This window comes from Choristoneura fumiferana, chromosome 20, assembly GCF_025370935.1.
Source record: "Choristoneura fumiferana chromosome 20, NRCan_CFum_1, whole genome shotgun sequence".
Lineage (NCBI taxonomy): Eukaryota > Metazoa > Arthropoda > Insecta > Lepidoptera > Tortricidae > Choristoneura > Choristoneura fumiferana.
Genome location: NC_133491.1, coordinates 12,412,800 through 12,436,204, shown reverse-complemented (window position 1 = coordinate 12,436,204; position 23,405 = coordinate 12,412,800). Strand labels below are relative to the sequence as shown.

The 23,405-nt window shown below is 39.3% G+C and overlaps 1 protein-coding gene and 1 pseudogene across 1 annotated transcript; one reads left to right on the top strand and one right to left on the bottom strand.

The window, feature by feature from the left end:
• Positions 1-6,248, bottom strand: part of LOC141439422 (fibroblast growth factor receptor homolog 1-like) — a 10,223-nt pseudogene extending 3,975 nt beyond the window's left edge.
• Positions 6,249-8,284: 2,036 nt separating this feature from the next.
• LOC141438937 (fibroblast growth factor receptor homolog 1-like) lies at positions 8,285-23,338 on the top strand. The gene is made up of 12 exons (XM_074103013.1): positions 8,285-8,507; positions 8,588-8,776; positions 9,945-10,154; positions 10,425-10,609; positions 11,811-11,949; positions 12,239-12,441; positions 13,009-13,240; positions 13,466-13,655; positions 18,512-18,617; positions 20,054-20,244; positions 21,512-21,649; positions 22,558-23,338. Exons 1-12 carry the CDS (start codon positions 8,438-8,440, stop codon positions 22,655-22,657), a joined length of 1,953 nt encoding a protein of 650 aa, XP_073959114.1. The 5' UTR covers positions 8,285-8,437; the 3' UTR covers positions 22,658-23,338.
• Positions 23,339-23,405: the final 67 nt, after the last annotated feature.

The following is a 23,405-nucleotide window of genomic DNA, read 5'->3' as shown; positions in this document are numbered from 1 at the left end:
AGATTACTTTTGCAATGCGTGTCAGTTACAAAAGAAAAGTGGTTAATAAGCTAAGTAAGTAGCCCTAGTAAGTAGGTAGTTACCTTTGAAAAGGAATCAGGAGAAAGAAATTTGAGGCAGAACTACTTACTACAATTGTGATTTTCTTAAACTCGTTAACGGTTGAATTGTTCAACAAGTTGGATTATAGCTCGTAGAACCGATGCCGATAAAGGGTAAAGGTTCTTGACTAATCGAAGACTGACTAATGAAGATGTAGCATAAATAAATGCTCTACTGGATAGAAAAATGACTTGGTAAGGATGCCGATTCAGTAGTGGACGTCAGATACGATTCCAGAGGCCATATTGTCTAACTCATTTGACTTACAAATCGTTTTTACCCACACGACCATTTTTTGACCATTTCTGTCACCGGTGTAGGACGATGATAGAAATATGAATGCGATCCCGTGCGCCCGAGCTTTAGGCAATAGCGCCACAACCGGTTGAAAGTAAAAGTATTCTTACTATAAGCCAAAAAAAAATAATTATGGATAATTACTTACCTTTCAACATTTTGACGGCTACGGTACTCGGGATTCTTGAGTAAGCTGTCCCAGAATATTCAGCTTTAACAACTTTTCCAAATTCACCTTTACAAGAACGGAACCCATTATAAGATTTTCTCTTGGCAACTCCCACTTTGTATCAACTGGCAATATATATTCGGAAGGCAAACATGATGCATTTACTTCATTTTTCAATTCAGTGTATCGTACTTTCTCGATGCTTACAGTTGGCAGAATCTGCAAAAAAACAACCCGCTTAAGACTCTTTTGACATCATATGTTATAATTATTATCACATTCATACCATACCGAATTATCATCCTGAGAATTATTTTCAATCTTGACTACTTTCGCCCACTGCTCTGCCATCAATGCTACCGTGGCATCTATGGCCTGTTTCTTCTTAATATTTTCTCGTTTTAACTTGTTCAATGTATTAATAACAACAACTATGGCTGATAATAGAATTGCAAAAATACAAGTACATATAACCGTGATCGTAGTGTAAGACATTGCAAAAGCAGAATTTTTCATTTTCAATTATTGGGACATCTTCTACTGAAATGAAAACATTACAGATTAGTCGGCTTTATTATGGGGGTAGATTATGTCAGAAAAAAAATAAAGTAATGCATTACCACCTTCTTTTTTTACTGTAAGGTATCCGCGTGCTGTATCGTTTCCCAAAATACTCAAGGCTATGCACTCGTACCATCCTTGATTAGCTGATGTTACATTGTACAAGGTTAAGTCATCGGGTTTATCATTTTTATTATCGCTTTGCTATAAAAAATAACGCGTTTAGTTTTCCGATTGCATGTTACCTACTTCCTTTGTTTCTTTATTGGGTGAGTGTGATGCAAGTGTGGTGGTTTGAGTGTGAGTATATATTAATTCGCATAAAGTAATATTCCTAATTTAAATAGGCATAACGTTATTTATCAAAGTTATCAATTCGTATAATATTAATTCGCATAATGTACGTAGGTATTTCGATGAGTTGGCATAATCTAAATAAGCATAACGATACTTTGCATAAGTATTCAAAAGTATACTTAGATTAGAAAGTACTAATTAGATCTGAAAAAGAGAACGACTATGTGAAAATAGCTATTGTCGGGCTGTTACAAAGAAAAAAATAAACAACCTAACCTAACCTAACCTAACAGAGTCGGTTTTGCTCTGACCCATCTAATTTACTCACTTAATAAAATTATACAAATATATTTTATGACAATCAAAGGTAGTTTTGTTGTGTTCAATAGTATTGTTATGATTTGCTATTATTATGCCAGTTCAATATTATGTGAAATGAGGGGCACCCCTAGAGTGTACTAAATGTCTAAGAATAAATGGCGTCAACAGGTTGTTTAAAAATGACAATTACCACCATTTGCTTTTCAGTATCATTTGACAAAGACCATGTCCAACCAACATACGGTTCTAAGTCGCTAACTGCTGGGCATAGGAACTCCACCGTGTCATTCTCGAAAACTGTTTTATTTCCCGGATAGCCATCTTTTATGTATGGCTTTGCTGGGAATCGCTCTGTAATCAATAAAACAGCTTCAAGCAGCTGAACTAGTTCCTTTCCTGGATTCATTTGAAACTTCTTTTATTTAAAAGGCTCAGTTTTATTGATCGATAACTTAGTCGATATACAGCGTGCGGTGACTCCACTTAGGTGGTGTAATGAGTAGTGAAAATCAAAAAGGCTCATTTTTCATTAGCCGTTAGGATCATTCATTATGCGGGATGCGGGAAATTTTTGTTTGTCGCATGGTAGACCCGCATGCGGGAACAGTTTTCTTGGGTCAACGGAAAACGCTTACGGGATGCTCGAGATTTTTGTTTATGCATGCCGTCGCAAGCAATTAATAAATTACATTAAGTGACAGTAAAAATACATGTCAATACAAATCTTTTGTATTAAATAAGTAAATTATTATTTTTATCATTAAGCGTAAACGAAATGTACATCGAGAAGAGCGAGTCCTCCTGACACAGGTGTATAAACTCCTACTAGGAGGCCTCCACATTATACTGTAAAATGTTTACAGATACCGGCAAACATCTTGAACAAATGCGCAGAAGCGATTTTTAGGTATCGCTGGGAGGGGGAGGGGGGGGGGGCGGGCGGTGGTGCGCGGCGGCGAAAGAGTGACGTGTCGATCGCGTGATTGGTAAATCAGTTGACGTTTGTGTCCCGCGCTGCGTCCACGTTCTTTTGCCTCCTATGTACACTGGCGTGCAGTGATAGTGATTTTTTGTAAATTAATTTGTTGACTGACTGACTGACTTTATTGTTTGTGTTGAATTGTTGTAATAGTTGTTTGTTGAATTTGTTGTTATTATTGTTTGTTGACTTTTTGTTATAACTTTTTGTTGATGTTTTTATACTTAATATAAACACCATGCCACGACAAAATAATGTGGTTTTCAAAAGGCAAGCTAGAAAAATGGTATACGACGTCTATTGTTTTATGATGAAAGACGGAAAGAGTGACATGGAGACAGTGAAGACAGTGCAGATGCCAGATTGTACTTCAAATGAATAAAAAATATATTATTCATATTATTAAATCTGTATCAAAATAGTAACCAGATAGAGTCGGCCAGGATTTGAAAACGGTTCCTATGTATAAAGTAGCGTACAACTAGCGGCAGCGTGCGGAGAATACCCATGCTGTTTATTGACCGATTTGTTGTTAAATGATTTTTATAGGTCGGTATCCCGACAACTTCTACCAATTAAAATGAGCCTGTCAAAGTAATGGCACACGTTAAGGCTCAGTTTCATTGGTCGATAACTGATCGATATACAGCGCGCAGTATCTTCCCGCACGCGGTATAACGATTAGTGAAACTCATAAGTTGATACGATAACTTTGTCGACACGACATTATAGCATGCGATTGATTAGTGAAACCCGGCTGCGGGCCCTATGGCATGCGTTATGGGATTCTTCTATACCACGCATTAGGGCCCTATCGACACATGAAATTGAGCCTTTATGGAAATCTCCTGCACCCTACATGAGGGCCCTAACTAACGCCGACTGAAACTGAAGAATTAAGCTATTAGTGAAATGCAACGTACGAGTAAGCATAGTAGGAATGAACAATTACCTTGTACGTGCAAATTTGTTGTATGTTGGATACAACCTAATTCATTGCACACTTTACAGGTGTAATTCCCATTATCTGTCATGCTTAATTCCTCTAATTCCACGAACCATTTCCCATATGTAGGTTTGAGATATGGTCTTAAAATTACATGTTCTTTATTTTTATACCATGTTATGTTCGGTAATGGATTTCCTGAAAAGTAAATTTCAGGTTATTTATTTATTAATACTTGTTTATACCTACAAGGCATAGCAGTGCCAACAAGATTTTGAGGAAAAATATAGGACATAATTGAGTCCTCTTACTTGCATTTCCGTCAGAGATTACGTGCTCCTAATCAGTGGATTTATTTAACATCAAGAATTTCTTCACTAACGTTTAGACCTAAGCTACTAATAAACATATTGAGTCCTTGTTAAATAATAAATAAATAAATGCCATGGGATACTTGACACCAATTGACCTAGTTCCAAATTAAGCAAAGATTGTACTATGGATACTAGGCAACGGATAAACATACTTCTAAAGATAAATACAGTCATATTAAACGTCCAAGACCCGATAACAACCATTTGTATATTATTCATAAAAATATCCGCCCGGACCAGGAATCGAACCCCTCAGGACCTCAAGCTAGAAAAGCGTTTGAATTTTGATACCAGTGACTGACGATCCCGTTCCAAAAAAGTCACAGTGAAAAGTCATCGTGACTTTGTCACGCCTGTTACTTGTGTCACTGCATGATATTTGTAACACGTCACGGTCCTGTAATGAACGTTTTTTGTCGCAGTGTTATTTCAACGTGACTTTGTCACGCCTGTTACTTGTGTCACTGCATGATATTTGTAACACGTCACGGTCCTGTAATGAACGTTTTTTTGTCACACTGTTATTTCAACGTGACTATGTCACGCCTGTTACTCGTGTCACTGTATGATATTTGTGATACATCACGGTCCTGTAATGAACTTTTTTTCTGTCGCAGTGTTATTTCAACGTGACTATGTCACACCTGTTACTCGTGTCACTGTATGATATTTGTGATACGTCACGGTCCTGTAATGAACGTTTTTTTGTCACAATGTTATTTCAACGTGACTATGTCACGCCTGTTACTTGTGTCACTGCATGATATTTGTGATACGTCACGGTCCTGTAATGAACGTTTTTTTGTCACACTGTTATTTCAACGTGACTATGTCACGCCTGTTACTCGTGTCACTGTATGATATTTGTGATACGTTACGGTCCTGTAATGAACGTATTTTTGTCACACTGTTATTTCAACGTGACTATGTCACACCTGTTACTCGTGTCACTGTACTGTATGATATTTTTGATACGTCACGGTCCTGTAATGAACGTTTTTTTTGTCATTGTTATTACAACGTGACTATGTCACACCTGTTACTCGTGTCACTGTACTGTATGATATTTGTGATACGTCACGGTCCTGTAATGAACGTTTTTTTGTCACACTGTTATTTCAACGTGACTATGTCACGCCTGTTACTCATATCACCATATGATACTGTCGCGGTGCTATTATGACCGTGTTGCTATTATGACTTATAGATAAATTCATACTCAATTTCATATTAAACATCCAAGACCTGATAACAAACATTCGTATTATTCATACAAAAATCTGCCCCGGCCGGGGATCGAACCCGGGACCTCAAGCTACGTAGTCAGGTTCTCTAACCACTTGGGCATCCGGTCGTCAACTTATAAACACTTGAATTAAATTTACTATTACTAAATAATAAATAGAGGCACTCAATAAATTACTAGCTATGTTCACGGATTCTCCCCGTGTAAGGAAATATAATTGAATAGACATCACTCATATTAAATTATATTGACCCGGAGAGCTCTACTCGGGTCTCTCGGGTCTTTAAGACGTGAGTTATCCGGGTCAATATAATTTAATTTTTGAATACTAAAATCATAATAATGTCTGCCAAGTTGCATGTCTAAGTGTTTCATTGCCTGACTATCAGTCAGTCACGGTACACGAACACGATAGAACTGAAAGAACTGTTTATTTACCTTTAGCAGCACATTTCAATCTTATACTGCTTCCGGCGGTTTTCATCTCCAAATTGTACAATTTCTCTGGAAATTTGAACTGCGGAGCATACTTTGTAGCATTCTCTACGTTTTCTATCTTAATTGAATCCGAAGTACTGATAGGACTTTCAGTACGTTCTCCTTTTAATTTGGGTCTACTGTTTCCTGCACCTATAATATAATATGTAACATCCTTAGTGTTTAAGGTTTTGCTAGAGTTGTACGTAATAACAACATAACAATTTGTATACATAGCAGAAACAAAAGGCGCACAAAATTTCTTGTAATATAAGGTAGGTAAATTGTACGCTTTAAGTACTTATCCGATATTTATGTGACAAGAAAGCACAATTATTTAATTTTGGATACGGAGTATACTTATGATAATATTATAGAGCACGCAATTAGGTACTTACGTATAATGTACTGTGATCCCAAAATAGGAGCGACAAGTAAAATAAAAATCAAAGAGCGCATTGTTGTACAACCTCACGGACGAACTTATAACACTAATAATACAAATAATTGCCTACAGCAACAAGTAAGACAAATATATAAGGAAAATAATATAGAAGCTATTATTAGAGTTAAATTGCCAATTGATAACATTTTTATATTAGGTACTTACCCACTTGACAGTCCGGCGCGACCAATAATGCCTCAAACCGTCCGGGTTTTTTATCGACGGACGAAACGCGGTGTGCCCACAATTTTTTAACTACAAGGTTTTTTGAATAAAGAAGAAATACTGAGACGTAAATTAATGTTAACTCATTCAAATAAGTACTATTTATAAAACAATAGCATGTAATTTATGATTTATTCACAAAATCAAGGTTAAAGTTTAGGACACTAAAGTATCCACGGACGGCTTGAAGCATTTTGGTTTTGGATACCACGGTATCGTCGGACTGTCAAGTGGTTATGAGTTCTGCAGAGAACAATGGAAACATCCGTGGATCAAGTAAAGTTATTTACCTTCGTTTCTTAGAGTAGATAAGTACGGGTGACACTATTTCCCGGCCGTACAATACCGACATAGAAATACCGGCCTGATATTTCGTGTAGGCGCCCATAGAAACTCTTGTCAGTTTGACACCAGTACCACTACCATGAGTTTATATTGACCGTACTCGATAGCGACGGCGTAAATTATTTGTATGGAGAATTGTACAGCGCCTCTACAAATAATTTACGCCGTCGCGTACGGTCACTGTAAACACATGATAGTGGTACAGTTTATCCATTTTTAATGAACAGTTGTTTATCGTTTAATGTATGATATGGCACAAATACTTGGATATGGCACCAGATGGTTCATTACTTTTAATTAAATTTGTACCACATCCATTATAAACTCAATAATTATAGAGCTTTTTTTATATATCGTAGATATGTAATGTCAAATTTTCTATTTTAATAAGACTTCAAAATAAGTTTTTGATAAAAATTCCATTTTTCATATGACTGACTGTACTTTTTTTGACAACTTTACTTGCATTGTCACTCAACTAAATTTGCATACCAAATTTCAAGTCGATGCCATTAACCGTTGAAGAGTTCCGCCCTGTGGAGATGATCCTGGCCAGACTACCAGGATGTCACTACCAGATTATTGTATTGTCCAAATTTCAAGTCAATTTGACTACTGGAAGTCGGTCAAATTTAACTTGCAAGATTTGATTACAGACAGACAGACAGACAGACAGACAACGGGAAAGGTGAATCTAAATAATAAGCTTGTAAAAAGATTTATCGTCTTTGTCAACATAGAATGTCCGATATTTTTTTACTTATACTTTTATTAATGTTTTTCTCATTCAGAATTGGTGGTAAACTTTTAGGCAAAATTAGGGGGGCAGAAGGTATATATAAATGGTAATTATATATAGTTGCTTGAGAGTGGATATGTCACAAAATTGTAAAAGATCATGTCGTTTGTCACAATGTTTACTTGAGTTTAAGCATTGTTTTGTGCCATATCCGGATATAGCACACATTTGTGATTACCATTTATTTCGTATCGTGGATATGGTACAAATTGAATGTAATTTACTTAGTAAAAAATTCTGACACAACGATTTGTGCAAAAGATTATTCACGATCTGAAATATAAAGCTTAACTCGAAATCCATTTTGGCAAAAAATGGATATGGCACAAACGCATTCTCACCCGACGATATACTTAAATAAATATTAAACATCCAAGATCCAAGAACAAGCTGCTGGCTGGGGATCGAACCTGGCACCTCAAGCTTCGTAGTCAGGTTCTTGAAACATTGGGCATCCAGTCGTCAAGGAGATTGATTAATTATGATGATAACCTAAGTGTGTAAGTGCAACTAAATTAATTAAAAGGCGCAAAATAAAATGTTGAACCTTCTAATTAAACATTTATTAAAAAGAGGAAGGAAAAAGAGCAAAGAACTATGCGTGCATGAAAACAATTGAAATAGACTTTGTAGTAGTAGTAAATAAGGGCTATTTAGCGTCAGTTTACCTTTTTAATTCCTTCTAACCCATATTCTTAATTACGATTCCACAGTGTTGCACTTAGAGACGTTCCGTGTATACATATCCTAAGAAATGTGTCATTATGTTCGTCACAGCAGTGACTGGAACTTTTTGTGAAATGGCGTCTTGTTAATTCTAACATTATTAAAAACCAAGTGATAAAACAGTAAAAATGTTTCAAATTTCTATAAAATTGTGTTTATTTGTGATACTTTTCAAATACGATTTTAACCTAGTGCTTGGTAAGTACTTACTATTTTATTAATAAAAAGAGTAGGAGCACTTGGAATTAATAAAAAGGCTGCATTTATTTTTAATACAGGAAATTCAGAAGTATCTGCTAAATACTTAAATGGATCCACTATTGTACCTTACAAAGAGAAACAAATTAAAGATCTCAAAATGAGTAACGTTAGCACTGGGGTAAACGCAACTGCATCGGGTTATTCAATAGAAAATACTATTCGAAGGAATGCCGGCTCAAATGTTACTTTGAATTGTGATGTAGAAGGTAAGTTAAAAGTAACATTCAGTTTGTGAATAATGTTTTGCCACCGCATTTTGTCGGATAACTTCGTATTTATTTCGTTTTCACAATTAGATTAACATAACATTGCTCGCAGGACGGATGGCCGATGGGGCCAGAAGGTTCTCGAATGGCGTCCGCGGACCGGGAGACGAGCTGTCGGTAGGCCTCCAACAAGATGGAGCGACGACTTGGTTAAGATCGCGGGATCGCGGTGGATGCGGAAAGCACAAGACCGGTCTGAGTGGAGAGCCTTGGGGGAGGCCTATGTCCAGCAGTGGACGTCTTTCGGCTGACATGATGATGATGATGATGAATTAGATTAATTAAACTTCAGTAGGTACTTAAGCTGGTTGAGTTTCCGACAAGATACGATGACAAAACATTATTCACTACTTATGTGCTCTATTCTAAGATAGCAACTCCTTTATGTGCTCGTATCTTACCTACTCCTGAAAACATCTTGTTGAACATAATATTTAATTCCCTCTTCCCTCTTCTCTCTTCTTTCAACCCGGGGATGTGTTCTGCTTAAGTGTTTCCCAAACAATCGTGTGCCATTATTTAGGATCCACTTATACATTTACTTAGGATATTGATGAAAAATTAATGATGTCCTCCATGTCGTAGGTAGGTATTCGAAAAATGCGCACCGAAAGCTTATTATGGTGCCCGAATATGGCTGGCAAACTTTTGCAACTTGTACAACTTTTTTGCAGATTTAAACTGGAATCAAATGTGTTTACAACATATTTAGATTATAAACACTCCTATTGGGGCTAAACTCACTAAGAGCAACCGGCAATATGTCTTTAATATTAGATGGCTAGAACATTTTCCTTGTTTTGATGTTGAACAGTATTTATCCTTTTCTATGAGCTCAGTGGTTTTACCCATTGTTTACAAATACAAATACATACATTATTATTTATTGCACACCAAAAATCAGTACAAAAATTACGAAAAGGTAAAGCCGTTTTAACAGAATTTAAACCCATTTTCCGTTCGACAATAGAGCAAAATCGAAATTAATGCCAGCAAGAAAAACTTGAATAAATTTTACAAAACTGGATATTTATGTATCCTGGACACTTTTAAACCCACAATACTCACTACAGTTTTGTTTAATCGTTCAATGTGACCATTTTTATAGGTACAAGTACAGGATCATCCCCCCCAAACATAACGTGGTATAAGGATGATATTACTCCAGTAATTAGGAGGAGATTACCTGTAACATATGAAAAGTGGAGATTGTTGATGGGTGATTTGGTTCAAGAAGATTCTGGGAGGTATAAATGCAAAGTATGCAACGATTTGTCCTGCAAACATCACGAATTTCATTTATCAGTTAATCATTCTGGTAAGAGGTGATGATTTTTTACGATCAACTTGCTTTTACTCGCTTTTTTTGGCAACTATTAGGCATATATCTTTAAAATATGGACTCGAAGAAACAATTTTACTAATAATAGAAAATAAACTCGGTATCGCCACAGTGTTACGAGTATACCGTATCGTAAAATTGTGTGAACGTACCCATAGCAAGCGTTAACTGCTTCTTCTTTCTTCTTTTAAGAATTACTTATAAGCAACTGCTTTCCATTTCAACTTCTATTATGCTGTGTTTTAGTTGCCCCGACTGTTGTAAAGCCTTCCATAAAGAACGGTTATCCTGGCAGCAAGACTGCTTACATTAATCAATCCCTTCAGTTCAACTGTCCGACCACTGAAGATACTGAATATACAACTACGTGGCACAGAGTAGACCGTAGTTCATGGGAGGTTTTGTCTTCGAAAACGACGCCAGACGGAAAGGTATGATCACACGAAACATCTTTTGTAACTTGTCTGCAACTTTGTCTGCTTCCAGCATACTTTAGATTGTACTTCCGGGAAAAAAAATGTCTTAAGCGGAACCTTTACCTAGGTATTTCTAGATACTTACAAACGATAGATACGAACGTAGGAAGAAACTAAATTTGCCTTTTAATGTATTTTTTCTTGTGTTTTGCAAATACAACGTGTGGCCCAGAAAACTAAAAAACTAAACTTTTGTTTTTTTTCTAACAAACTTAATCGTAAATTCAATGTACGCCATTCTAGAACCCAGCTGACGTCGCCTGTCACGCTACAAATATATCAAACATTTTGCTTTACATTGCTTCTTCGAATCATCTAAAATATTAATATTTTTAAAGTCGCTGGCTGAGGTTGCTCAGTTTGACAAGTACGATCTATGTTTTAATTATTTGCCCGTGTTACAGGCCACACCCGGTATGTAAATCTGTCTCTCTCTCTCTCTCTCTCTCTCTCTCTCTCTCTCTCTCTCTCTCTCTCTCTCTCTCTCTCTAAGATCTTAGTTGACCAAGCAAGCACGAATCACGAGCAAAAGGTCTCAGTTTCAGCTTGACCAATAACTATGCTTTCTCATGTTCGGCTTTCCGACTGTTCTCCTCAGGTCGCAGTTATGATACTTATGATCGCAGTCGCACCGACAATTTGTAAGCAGGTTCGATTTTCGATTCAGTTTTTGGAAATTTTTCAACATTGTGTAGCCTTGGGAGTGGGGTTTGAAAAACCGGCCAAGTATGAGTCAAAGTCAGTGAAGCAGTGTTGCCAACTCCTAGAAGTTCGAGTCGCTAGACTCAAAATCAAAAGTCGCTAGATAATACCACAGGCGGGGCTACTACAAAATTCGAATTTCGTATCGTGCCCACCCTTGTATTAAATACCATTTATTAACACACACACACACACACACACACACACACACACACACACCCGTGCGTGCATGCAAAATTAAAACAAGTTATTTTAGTAAATTCTTAGATCGTTATTTTTTTACAACAAAGAAAGTTTTGACACTTGTCGCAATCCATTTAATACTCCATTAGTGTGTGCATTTGAATAGCTTGAATTTTCGAATTGCGCAGAAAAAGTTGCGAACAAGAATAATCTGTTTTTTTATCAACAAATGAAGTGTTATATTGAATGAATCTATCTGAATGTATTCAAGGATAAAATCATAATCGCTGATGACCAACTATTTATCCGCCGTATAACGAAGGAAGATGAGGGATTATACAAATGTATAACTACAAATGCTGCCGGTAAAGACGAAAGTACCACCGGGCGTCTCACAGTTTTGGATAAAGGTAAGTCGTGCAGTCAAGATCACCAATATGTATACAAAACAAAATTGCAATATTTATGTACATCGTAACTACATTAAGATGTAGTTATCTTTAGGTCGTGGGTGAGCAAAGTATTTTGTTTAGTTCATTAATAGGGAACTAAGTACAAATTTTTTGAGGATGTGAAATTTACACATAAATCAACCAAAATGGGATAGCTGAATGAAGAAATCCTAAAAAGATCACGATTTCACAATATAAACTTATAACTTAATAGCTTAGGTATCTGTACAAAATGATTATATTTTAGGTATGAAAGATGCAACCACATTTTGGTTGTTACCAACTGTTTTGATGTTGGTTTGTATCAGCATTCTAATGTTTATTGTGATATACCTGAAACGGAGAAAGCGAAAGATGTCAAAATCAGTCAAGGCAGTCAAGACAAGAAAGTGGACGAAAATCATCTCCATAGAAAGAACTACAAGTAACGGTTATGTTACTGGAAATCTTGTGAGTACTTAAATGACAACTTACTTGCCAATTGTCCCGTGATATTTATTTATTTAATTGACGCTCAACTAATGAGGACGTGGTAATGGTAACCTAATTTTATTATTGTGACACAAGTGGTGTGAGTGGCTAAAGTGGCAGTGGGCGGGGCACATTGCTCGCAGGACTGATGGCCGATGGGGTCAGGTTCTCGAATGGCGTCCGCGGACCGGGAGACGAGCTGTCGGTAGGCCACCAACAAGATGGAGCGACGACTTGGTTAAGATCGCGGGATCGCGGTGGATGCGGAAAGCACAAGACCAGTCTGAGTGGATAGCCTTGGGGGAGGCCTATGTCCAGCAGTGGACGTCTTTCGGCTGGTATGATGATGATGACGATGATCAGACTAAGTAAACTTCTTTAGTGTGTAAATATCTAGTAGGTAATAATATTGTACAATTAATTGACTTTGAAAATGATAGTGAAAGATTTTTTAGCTTCACGTATCTTGATAGTAGCAGAAAACTCATCAATTAATGAGATGCACTCTATAAATGTGAAATTATCTAAGCATTAATCAAATTTAAGCACGTTCCGGTTGTGAAAGTGGAAACGAGGAATGTGGCTGACGTGAAATCAGAATACCCTCAGGCGCATGAATCAGAATATATTTTTCCTGTGGATACGGATTGGGAAATAAACAGGCAACACCTTAAATTAGGCAAAACTCTTGGTGAAGGAGAATTTGGAAGAGTGCTGCAAGCTGAATATGTAAAACCATCAGACTCGCCATGCACTGTTGCTGTAAAAATGATGAAAGGTGAGGCAAATAAATAAAGAATCTGTAATTAAATTCAATTTATTTATTCATAAAATTCATATAAGAAAGTAAGGGGTAATATAAACATGAAATAATCTTAGGCCTAGTAAATAAAATTTTGTTATTTCTAAGTGTAACCTGTATTTTAGACAATAAGTCTAAAGAACTCAAAAGAACTTGTGAGCTAGCTTGTGAATAAACCAAATGTTATCAAATATCTTCCAGAGGAACAATCAGACGCTGACGTCAAAGCATTTGTGTTGGAAATGGAGATTATGAAGATGGTTGGCAAGCATGAGAATATCATCAATCTACTGGGTTGCTGCACGCAGGGTGGTCCGCTCTACGTCGTCGTGGAGTATGCTAGCAACGGCTGCCTCAGAAACTACTTAAAGAAGCACAAGCCTGATGAGAAGTATTATAGTAGATTGATAACCAAGGGTGGAAAGTGACCCATTTCACCCGCGCTCGAACGAAGAGAGAGCGCTAATAGTTCGAGGGGAAATGGGTAATTTCACCCGAGTTAGACACTCTACTTTGCATTTGTGAGACGTATGGAGCAACAGAAACAACCGCGTTGTGGCAAAGCTGATTTATTACTAATTTCATAGGGTGCGTGACGACGCAGCGTACACGCATACACACACATATGCAAACATCCCATTTCCTCCACCTTTATTAACCTAATGGTACCTGTTAACAAAACAAACAAAACTTTAATCAATTACTTCTTAGGACCTATGCGATCCCTGGGGCGTAAACGCTGCGGCCATGGCGTAACCGCGTTGGCTATCGATTCTGATGCACAGGTGTCTGCGACGGGTAGTACAGGCTGCGCTACCTCAGTCACCTCCATAGACCTCTCTGTGCCTTCCGAATCCATAGCCTCACAATCAGTCCATTGCTCCCCCTCCTCCACGCCATCATTCCTTTCCACGTCCTCCTCTCTAGACGTGGAGCCTGTTATGTTTGGTAAGTCTGATCGTAGAGAAGGGGCGCCCGGTACTGTATAACGTCAGGCTCTGTATCAGGCAAACAAGAGCCATGAGTCTCCTGAGCAACGTATTTTATCATCTGGTCAACATGTCTTATACATTCAACGTGATGATCGTTAATAAATATCTTGTACATTCTATTACCAATCTTATTAATAACAACCCCTTCTGTCCAACCTTCTTTGCGTGCACTGTACCAACGAACCCAAACACGATCTCCATTTTTGAATTGCCTACAGTTAGTGACTTTTAATTGATTCTTTTCTATTGAGATGGTCGTATTAGATTTTTTTGGTAAAATTAAATCCAACCGTGTTCTTAAATTACGGCCAAACATTAGCTTGGCCGGAGTTTCACCTGTGGTACAATGCACGGAGTTCCTATAATCAAACAAATAACCTATTAAATTGTCATGGACTAATTGAAGAGACAAATTTTCATTAAGTATGCATTTCAATGATTTCTTACAAAAACGTACCATATTTTCCGCTTGTCCGTTACTACAGGGATGATAAATGGGTGACGTCATGTATTCTATACCATTGTTGGAACAAAAATTATTGAATTCAGCCGAGTTTATTTTAACATCATTATCCGAGACTAAGAGATTAGGAATGCCAAAAATGGAAAATATTTGCTTTAGTTTTAATATCAATGCCTTAGTGCATGTCCCGTTAGCCATATGCAAGCATTCGATCCATTTGCTATATGCGTCTACCATCACTAAATAGACCCTTTGCCCTATGGTCATATAGTCAATGTGTACCCGCTGCCACGGGCCGGCGGGCCGCGGCCAGGGCGCGGGCGGCGCGCGCGGCGGCGCGGTGCGCACGCCGGCGCACACGCCGCAGCCGCCGACATGTCGCTCGATATCAGCGTCGATGCCTGGCCACCACATTCTGCTGCGAGCATTGGCTTTCATTTTAACAATGCCTAAGTGTGAATTATGTAATTCATTTAACATACGGTTTTTTAATGACTGAGGAATAACTACTTTTGGACCTCGTAGCAGGCATCCATTTTCAATCTGTAAATCAGATTTACAGCGAAAATATGGAATTATTGAGCTACATTTAATTTTTCTAGGCCACCCCCGATTCATATATTTTAAAACGGTTTGCAATACATTATCATTTTTAGTCGCTTGCTGTACATTAACTAATGACACTGCAGGTAAATTCTCATTCAGAAAGTTTAATGAACAGTATTTATCGTAAACTTCAACTTCACCGGAATTACTGCTATTGTCATTCAAGGGAGCGCGCGAAAAATAATCCGCTGCTACGTTATTACCGCCCGATGTGTACTGCACTACGTAGTTATATGCAGACAATATGATTGCATACCTTTGCAAGCGCAGCGCTGACGTCATAGGAATACCTGTTTTGCAATTAAAGATCGAAACGAGCGGTCTATGATCAGTTTTTAGGACGAATGGGGTATTTCTTCCGTACAAATATTGGTGAAACCTTTTTATTCCAAAAATGATAGCCGTGGCTTCTTTTTGAATCTGGCTATAATTCTTTTCACTACTCGATAGCGATCTCGAGCCGTACGCTAGAGGCCGCTCTCGGCCGGCGGCGTCGCGCTGCGCCAGCACGGCGCCCAGGCCGGCCGGGCCCGCGTCCACGCTCAGCACGAGCTGCGCCGTCGGTTCGAAGTGCGCCAGCACGCGCTCCGACGCCAGCTCGCGCTTGACTCGCTGCACAGCCTGTCGCTGCGGCGCGCCCCACACCCACTCGGTGTTAGCGCGGAGTAAATCGTGAAGCGGACTCATTACAGCAGAGGCGTTCGGAATAAAATTTCTATAATAATTCACCATTCCTAAAAATCTTTTAACTCCCGCTACGTCGGTGGGATCTGGTGAATCAATTATAGCCTTAACTTTACTTGGACATGATTGTAAACCATCCTTACTAATAACATAGCCCAGATACGTAACATTACTTTTGAAGAATTCGCATTTCTCCTTCTGTAGTCTTAGGCCCGCGTCCTTTAGTCGTTGCAAAACTATTTTTAATCTTTCGAGGTGTGAATGCTTGTTAGGACCAGTGACGCAAATGTCATCGAGCCAACAACTTACTCCGTCGATACCCGATAATAGGGTTTCCATGGATTTTTGGAATATCGCAGGCGCGTTAGCTAACCCGTACACCAAGCGAGTATATTTATACAATCCTTTTTGGGTATTGATAGTGGTAAGTTCCTGGGATTCGTCACTTAATAAAATTGATTGTAGGCATTCTTAAGGTCAATTTTACTATAATGTTCGCCCCCTCCTATTTTGGCAAACACTTCCTCGATCCGCGGTAACGGGTATTTGTCAATTACTAGATCTTGATTTAATGTTACGGAAAAATCACCTGCAATCCTAACTTTCCCATTCTCCTTAAGAACAGGAACTATGGGAGTGGCATATTGTGAATGGTTAACCGGTACTAATATACCTAAACTTACTAAACGATTTATTTCTTCCTCTACTTTATTCTTAAGGGCAAAGGGTACGGTACGGGGTTTGAAAAATTTAGGAACTGAATTGTCCTTTAATTTTAAATTAACTTTAAATTTATTAAATGACCCGAGTTCGTCTCGCCATAATTCAGGATATTGTTCCAACAATCTGAGTACATCGCGGTCTTCACTCATATTATTCAACCTTGACGTTAAAACTAGACCAAATGCGGACATAAAATCTCGGCCGAGCAAGGGAGGTCCCCCGTTTTGTACAACAAAAATATTTATCAATTTAGTTTGTTTTTCGTAAGTTGCTTCAATTGTAAAATAGCCTAATGGTGAAATTTTATGTCCGTTATAAAGGCACATTCGTAAATTACTAGGTACTAATGGATAATCAGGAAACAATTCTAAGTATAAACACTCCGCGATTACGCAAGTACCAGAACCGGAGTCGAGCTCCATAGAAATAAGTTTAGTACCTAATTTTACCTTAATCTGAATTGGTTCAAGATTGACATACCTTAAATTAAAATTTTGACATTCGTCGCAACATGTTTCCTTTGCCGAATCTTCACTAGGCCCATTGTCAATATTGTTTATTCGTGACACTCTGTTTTGGCAAACCTTCTTCAAATGACCAACTGTACCGCACTTTTGACACCTATAGTTTTTATAGCGACACTTGCCGGCATCGTGGTTCTTCATGCCACATACGAAGCATCTGTGTTCATCCTGCTGCCGGCCCCGCGACTCGCCGCTGGCGCGCCGCTCGCCGCCGCCACTGGCTCGGCTGCCGCTGCCGCTCGCTCGGCTGCCGCCGCCCCCGGTCGAGACGCGAAATAGTGGCTCCTCTTTGATGCCCGCCGCATTGCTCGTCATGAACGTTTTGGCGTCTCTAGCCAATTCCGCCTTTTCCGCTACTTGTAATGCTTCCGCTAACTTCACCGACGAAGCGTTTTGTTCGAACAACTTGTCACGCTCGGGGCCCGGTCCCAGGCCTAGGACGAAACGGTCCACGAGAACCGTCTCCAGTGCGTCGCCAAAATCACAAAGGCTTGCTAGGCCTCGTAGTCGCGCCGCCCAATCTCCCAAGGTTTCGCCCGAGTTCCGAGTTGCCCCGTAAAATCTCGCCTTGTCCCCGTAGGTACACTGCTTCGGCCTGAAGTGCTCGTTGAGTAATGTCAGCAGCTCCACATAACTCAACGTATCCACATCCTTCGGATACGCTAAGTTCCGCACCAAACGGTATGACTCATCACTAAGATGTGTAATCAATACTGCACTTTTATTCTCATCTGTTACTGCATTTGCCTTTAGATAGTAAGTCAGTTTTGTTCTAAATATTGACCACTCACATGTTTTATAATCAAAGCTGATCAAATTTCCCATTTGTGACATTATCGTTATTTTATTTTTATTTTGCGTGGGTAATTTTGAATCCTCGATCGCCACTGAGACGTATGGAGCAACAGAAACAACCGCGTTGTGGCAAAGCTGATTTATTACTGATTTCATAGGGTGCGTGACGACGCAGCGTACACGCATACACACACATATGCAAACATCCCATTTTGGCTTGCCAGAAATATCTCAGGTGAAATGGGTCACTTTCCACCCTTGGTTATCAATCTACTATTAATTTACCACTGCACTGGCTTAAAAGTAAACGTGTCAGGAAGTTGAAAAAGACGGCGCAAGACCCGTCATTGTAGCGTTATTCGAGGGAGGTCTCTTTCCGATATTGGACGTCTTCCGGTTGACGATGATGAAGATGACGATGACGAGTCATCTCATATTAAACCGTGTTTTGTGTTACCAGGAGTGATCTTATTGAGGGTACGGAACTTAAGCGGCTGACACAGCAGGATCTAGTGGATTTCTCGCTGCAGGTGGCTAAGGGAATGGAGTACTTGTCATCGCGTGGTGTAAGAATTTGTACTGTTAAGATAATAAATATAAGAAATGTAATGTCTGAGAGTACCTTAGGTAGCACCTTTATATGTCAAGCCGGAAAAATATAGTACCCACGTCAGATATTTCGGAGCACCATCAAAAATATCGAAACAAGGACTCTTAATAATATAATATCTCTTGGGCTATGCTCGGTAAAGAATCGAATTCGGAACGAGGAGATCCGACAGAGACCTTAAGTCATCGACATAGCCCACAGCTCACCGGATAAGCAAACTGAAGTGGCAATGGGTCGGCCATTTCAGCCGAAGAACCGATAAACGAGTTCTTGTGTGGAGACCGCGAATTGGCAAGCGTGGGGTGGGACGCCCTCAGACTAGGTGGAGCGATGATCTTCGCAAGGTGGCTGGCAAGAACTGCATGAGAGTGGCCGAGCGTCGTGCTCAGTGGCGTACAATTGGAGAGGGCCTATGTCCATCCAACAGTAGACTAAGATAGGCCCATAATGATGATGGCGAAGAACTCAAATAATAGACTACCTTAATAAATAATAGAGTGCATGTTCCGATATTTTGGACCCCTGGGTCGCTCCGTAATATCTGATGGCAGCTTTACCTAAGCTGTCCAACTGACATTGAACTTTAGATCTGCAAGGAAAATCGGGCAAGTTGCATTACATTTCAGCACTCGATTGACCACTACTTACAAACTTATTGGCTTTACGGCCTCGCGAAGTAAAGCAACTAACATTTATCTTTCAGATCTAAGCCAGGCTTTAGGCTGGTAAAGAATTTCTAGGTTGACTTAGCCTATGGCGTGCATTGAGTAGGCAGCTCTAGCCCTGGGCCCAATTGCATAATAAATTAGAAGCTAATAGTAATTAGTGAATTTCAATACAAAATCGCTACTACTACTAGCTTGTAATTTGTTATGCAATTCGGCCCTGGTGGCGCAAACTACCAACTTATTTCATAGTCAAAATACCACAAACGGGACTTTTCACGCTAACACACACGAGTAATATTTACCTCGACGATTCGGCAACATTACAGTGGCCGTGGTCACGAGTACGAGTAGACTGAAGTGTGGGGTGGAAAGTTTAGGCTGGAAACAGTGCTGACCGTCGGTCAGCGTAGCTATATCTATGCAAGTCTATGAATGCGCACACAGCTACGCTGACGGTACGCGCGTACGGTCGGTCGAGCCGTCGGTCCGGCTCGTCGGTCGCGCGGCGTCGGTCGACCGACGAGCTATGAGATTGTATGGATGCGTCCAGGGCTTCGCTGACGGAGCAACCGACCTGTGAACTGCGCCATGACTCGAATTTTATTCATAAAATTAGTAATGACCGCGATGGTCTAAAACTACTAACTGCCTACCTAGAATTCCAAAATCTACTCTCTAAATCTCAATGCAGGCTAATGTCACTAATGTCAGTGCATGTGTGCAGTGCATCCACCGCGACCTGGCGGCGCGCAACGTGCTGGTGGCGGCGCACGCGCTGAAGGTGGCCGACTTCGGGCTGGCGCGGGACGTGCGCGGCGCCGACTACTACCGCAAGCGCGCGCCCGGCAAACTGCCCGTGCGCTGGATGGCGCCGGAGTCGCTTGCGCACAACTATTACACTAAGAAGTCTGATGTGTACGTATACTTACATTGCAAATGATAGAGTGGTTTGGACATCAAAGAAATACGAGAAAGAGTTGTGTGCTCTACAATGTGGCAAACTTTAAACTTCGGATCGCTCTCTTTCTTGTCTGAATTCCCATTTTTAGGGTTCCGTAGTCAACTAGGAACCCTTATAGTTTCGCCATGTCAGTCCGTCTGTCTGTCTGTCTGTCCGCGGGTAAGCTCAGAGACCGTTAGTACTAGAAAGCTGTAATTCGACATGAATATACATATCAGTCACGCCGACAAAGTGGTACAATAAAAAAAGTAAAAAGTTTTTTTTTTCTCAAACAACCCTATATTGTGGGGTATCGTTGGATAGGTCTTTTAAAACCATTTGGGTGCTAAGACAATTTTTCTATTCAGTGATCTGTTTGCGAAATATTCAACTTTAAAGCGCAAATTTTCATTGAAATCGAGGTGGAAAAATTTGAAAAATTCAGAACGTTACCGTAACGAGGAAAATTATAGCGGCTAAGATTGCTTGAGATTTATTAGTACTTAGTTTAAGAGTAAATAGCAGCCTAAGGTATAAAATATGCCTAAACTTGGAAGATCAAATACACAACACGAAATCGTTAGAAAAATATCATTAGATTTTTTCGTAATGGCTACGGAACCCTATCCTGGGCGTGTACGACACGCTCTTGGCCGGTTTTTATTTTATGCATTCTCCATAGCAAGACACAGGCAAAACGTTTTTTTCAACTTAATTTGTTTTTACTTATAATAACTTTGTTAACTGACTTAAAACTGACGCCTTAAACTATTTATTATTTAGATTTTAAAATGTACTTACCTAACTCCTGTTGGAAATATTAATCTATGCCTCTATGGTATGACATCTACGGCAACACTAGCTCGTTGATTGTCTCTGGTAGCTCTTCCCTTTCTGTCTCGATCTTCTGCCTACGTTACGTGTATAATTTTGTTGTGTACTTAATCCGAGTTTATTTAATCAGAAAAACTACATCAAAATAATTGTACAATATATAGTGAAATATATAAAGGTGCAATTAGATGTTCATCTTTTATTTATATCAAGAAACGCCGCCACACCAGCCGTATAAGCTGCCTGCGCATACGCTCTGTCTAACAACTCCAACATTTAGCCACGGCTAAAAGAACCTGGCTATTCGTGACTTTATCGCGATTGTCATTTTTATCTCCAATGTTTAAGAACTACGCTTTGATGATTGATTTTTAATATATCAACGTTCATTTGCATGTTTGTTTTCAGATGGTCTTTTGGAGTGTTGATGTGGGAAATAATGACGTTTGGTAATACGCCGTACGCGCAGATACCAGTGCATTATTTGTACAATTACCTGAGAATGGGCAAACGAATGGAGAAGCCCGCCAACTGTGGACAAGAAGTGTAAGTTCCGCCCAGCTAGTTACATTTACATTACGTACGATCATCGTCGCGAAATGTATTCGCTGTTCATTGTGCCGCCGAAACGTTCACTACACCTGAGTTCAGTTTCTCAGAGCAGATTAGTCTAGTAATATTATTGTTTCGTCTAGTAAATTGAGCGAAAAAATGAAACAAAACTCCAATAGTATTAGACTAATAATATTATGCTCTGAGAAACTGGGCCCTATTTGATAATAGCAGGGATGCAATGAACAGGGAGAATGCACATCGCAAACGCCGAATGTAGGCCTACACGGAAAAAAAGGAATTCTTTGACCAAGAATATTCATAGTCTCAGGAATATTGTTTAAGTCCAAGTAATTATTTTCTTCAAATAAGATAATCGTTTTACCCCAAGAAAATATTTATCTCCATCAAATACAACATGGCGTTCGGCTATATACGAAATATTATTGTCTTGACCAAGAGTAATTGGGTAGGGTATTTTTCTTTTTTTCCGTGTAGGTAGGTTCTTATGTAAGTGCATCATTACAAAGTTTTATCCAATCTCGGCTTATAAAGGCCTCTCAGAATCGCATCGTTCCCTCGCCGTCCCATTGTGGATTGGGCTCTTCACTTACACACACCTTATTGAATTGCTTAGCAAATTTATCCAGGTTTCCTCACGAAGTTTTTCTTCGCCGTAAAAGGCGTAAATTTCAAATGTAGGTAATTTCGTCATACTACAAGGCTACTACTAATGTACAGAACGGCTGTATGGTACCTAAAGAAGCGGAAAAACTAGCCAAATTGCTTTTTAGTTCTGTTTATAATTTATCAGGAAGAGATTGTGAGAATAATGATTGAAAAAAAAACGCGTACTTACATACCTACTTATGCGAAGCTTCTAAAAATAATCTATTTTCCAGATATGACCTAATGAGGCATTGTTGTTCCTTCAACCCTGACGATAGGCCAACGTTCACGGAGGTAAAGGACAGACTACAGGCGATATATTCTAGCAGATAAAATAAAATCTTATGGTATACTTAATACAACAACAAACATATAACATATAATGGGTTAGCATTGTCAGCAAGGAAATAATTTAATAAAGTTATGAAATAAACATTTTATTTGAATTAAAAAAATGTGTCTTATTTGTTATTGATGTTTATCCTTGTCTGTTACTTTATAGCTACGTACGCATTATGCGGCTAACCGCGCCATCTCTTTCCGAGCGATACTTTTGAAGTGGGACGGAGCGCTATTACCGCTCGACTAGCTGCACAGTGCGTTCGTAGCCTAACTAGATGGACGCTTTAGAAATGTGGTGCTGGAAAAGAATGCTTGGCATATCCTGGAAGCAATTCCAAGTCTCCTCCAAGAAGTCTGCATCAAACAGCGTCTTTATTATCACTTTCTTTGGTCAAATCACACGTCGAGAGGACAAATCCTGTGGAGCGGCTTGTGGTTCAAGGGAAGGTTGAAGGCACGAGAGCACGCGGCAGGTCACCCATGCGTTGGAGGGACCAGGTTAAAGCTGCACTCAGCGGTCCACTCCACGAGTGTTCGAGAAGGGCTGCAGTACAGGAGGAATGGCGACGGATTGTAAAGCTTGCCACCACCACTGATGTGACGACCAAAAAGGAGAGCCTAACACCTCTCCTTGATAAACCTGTCTGCGCAATACGTAAACTTTTCTATATACGTTTTTAACTCTATAGTTTTTCAACTAGTATTATTAGTTTCTGTGAGATATTACGAGAAAATTCTA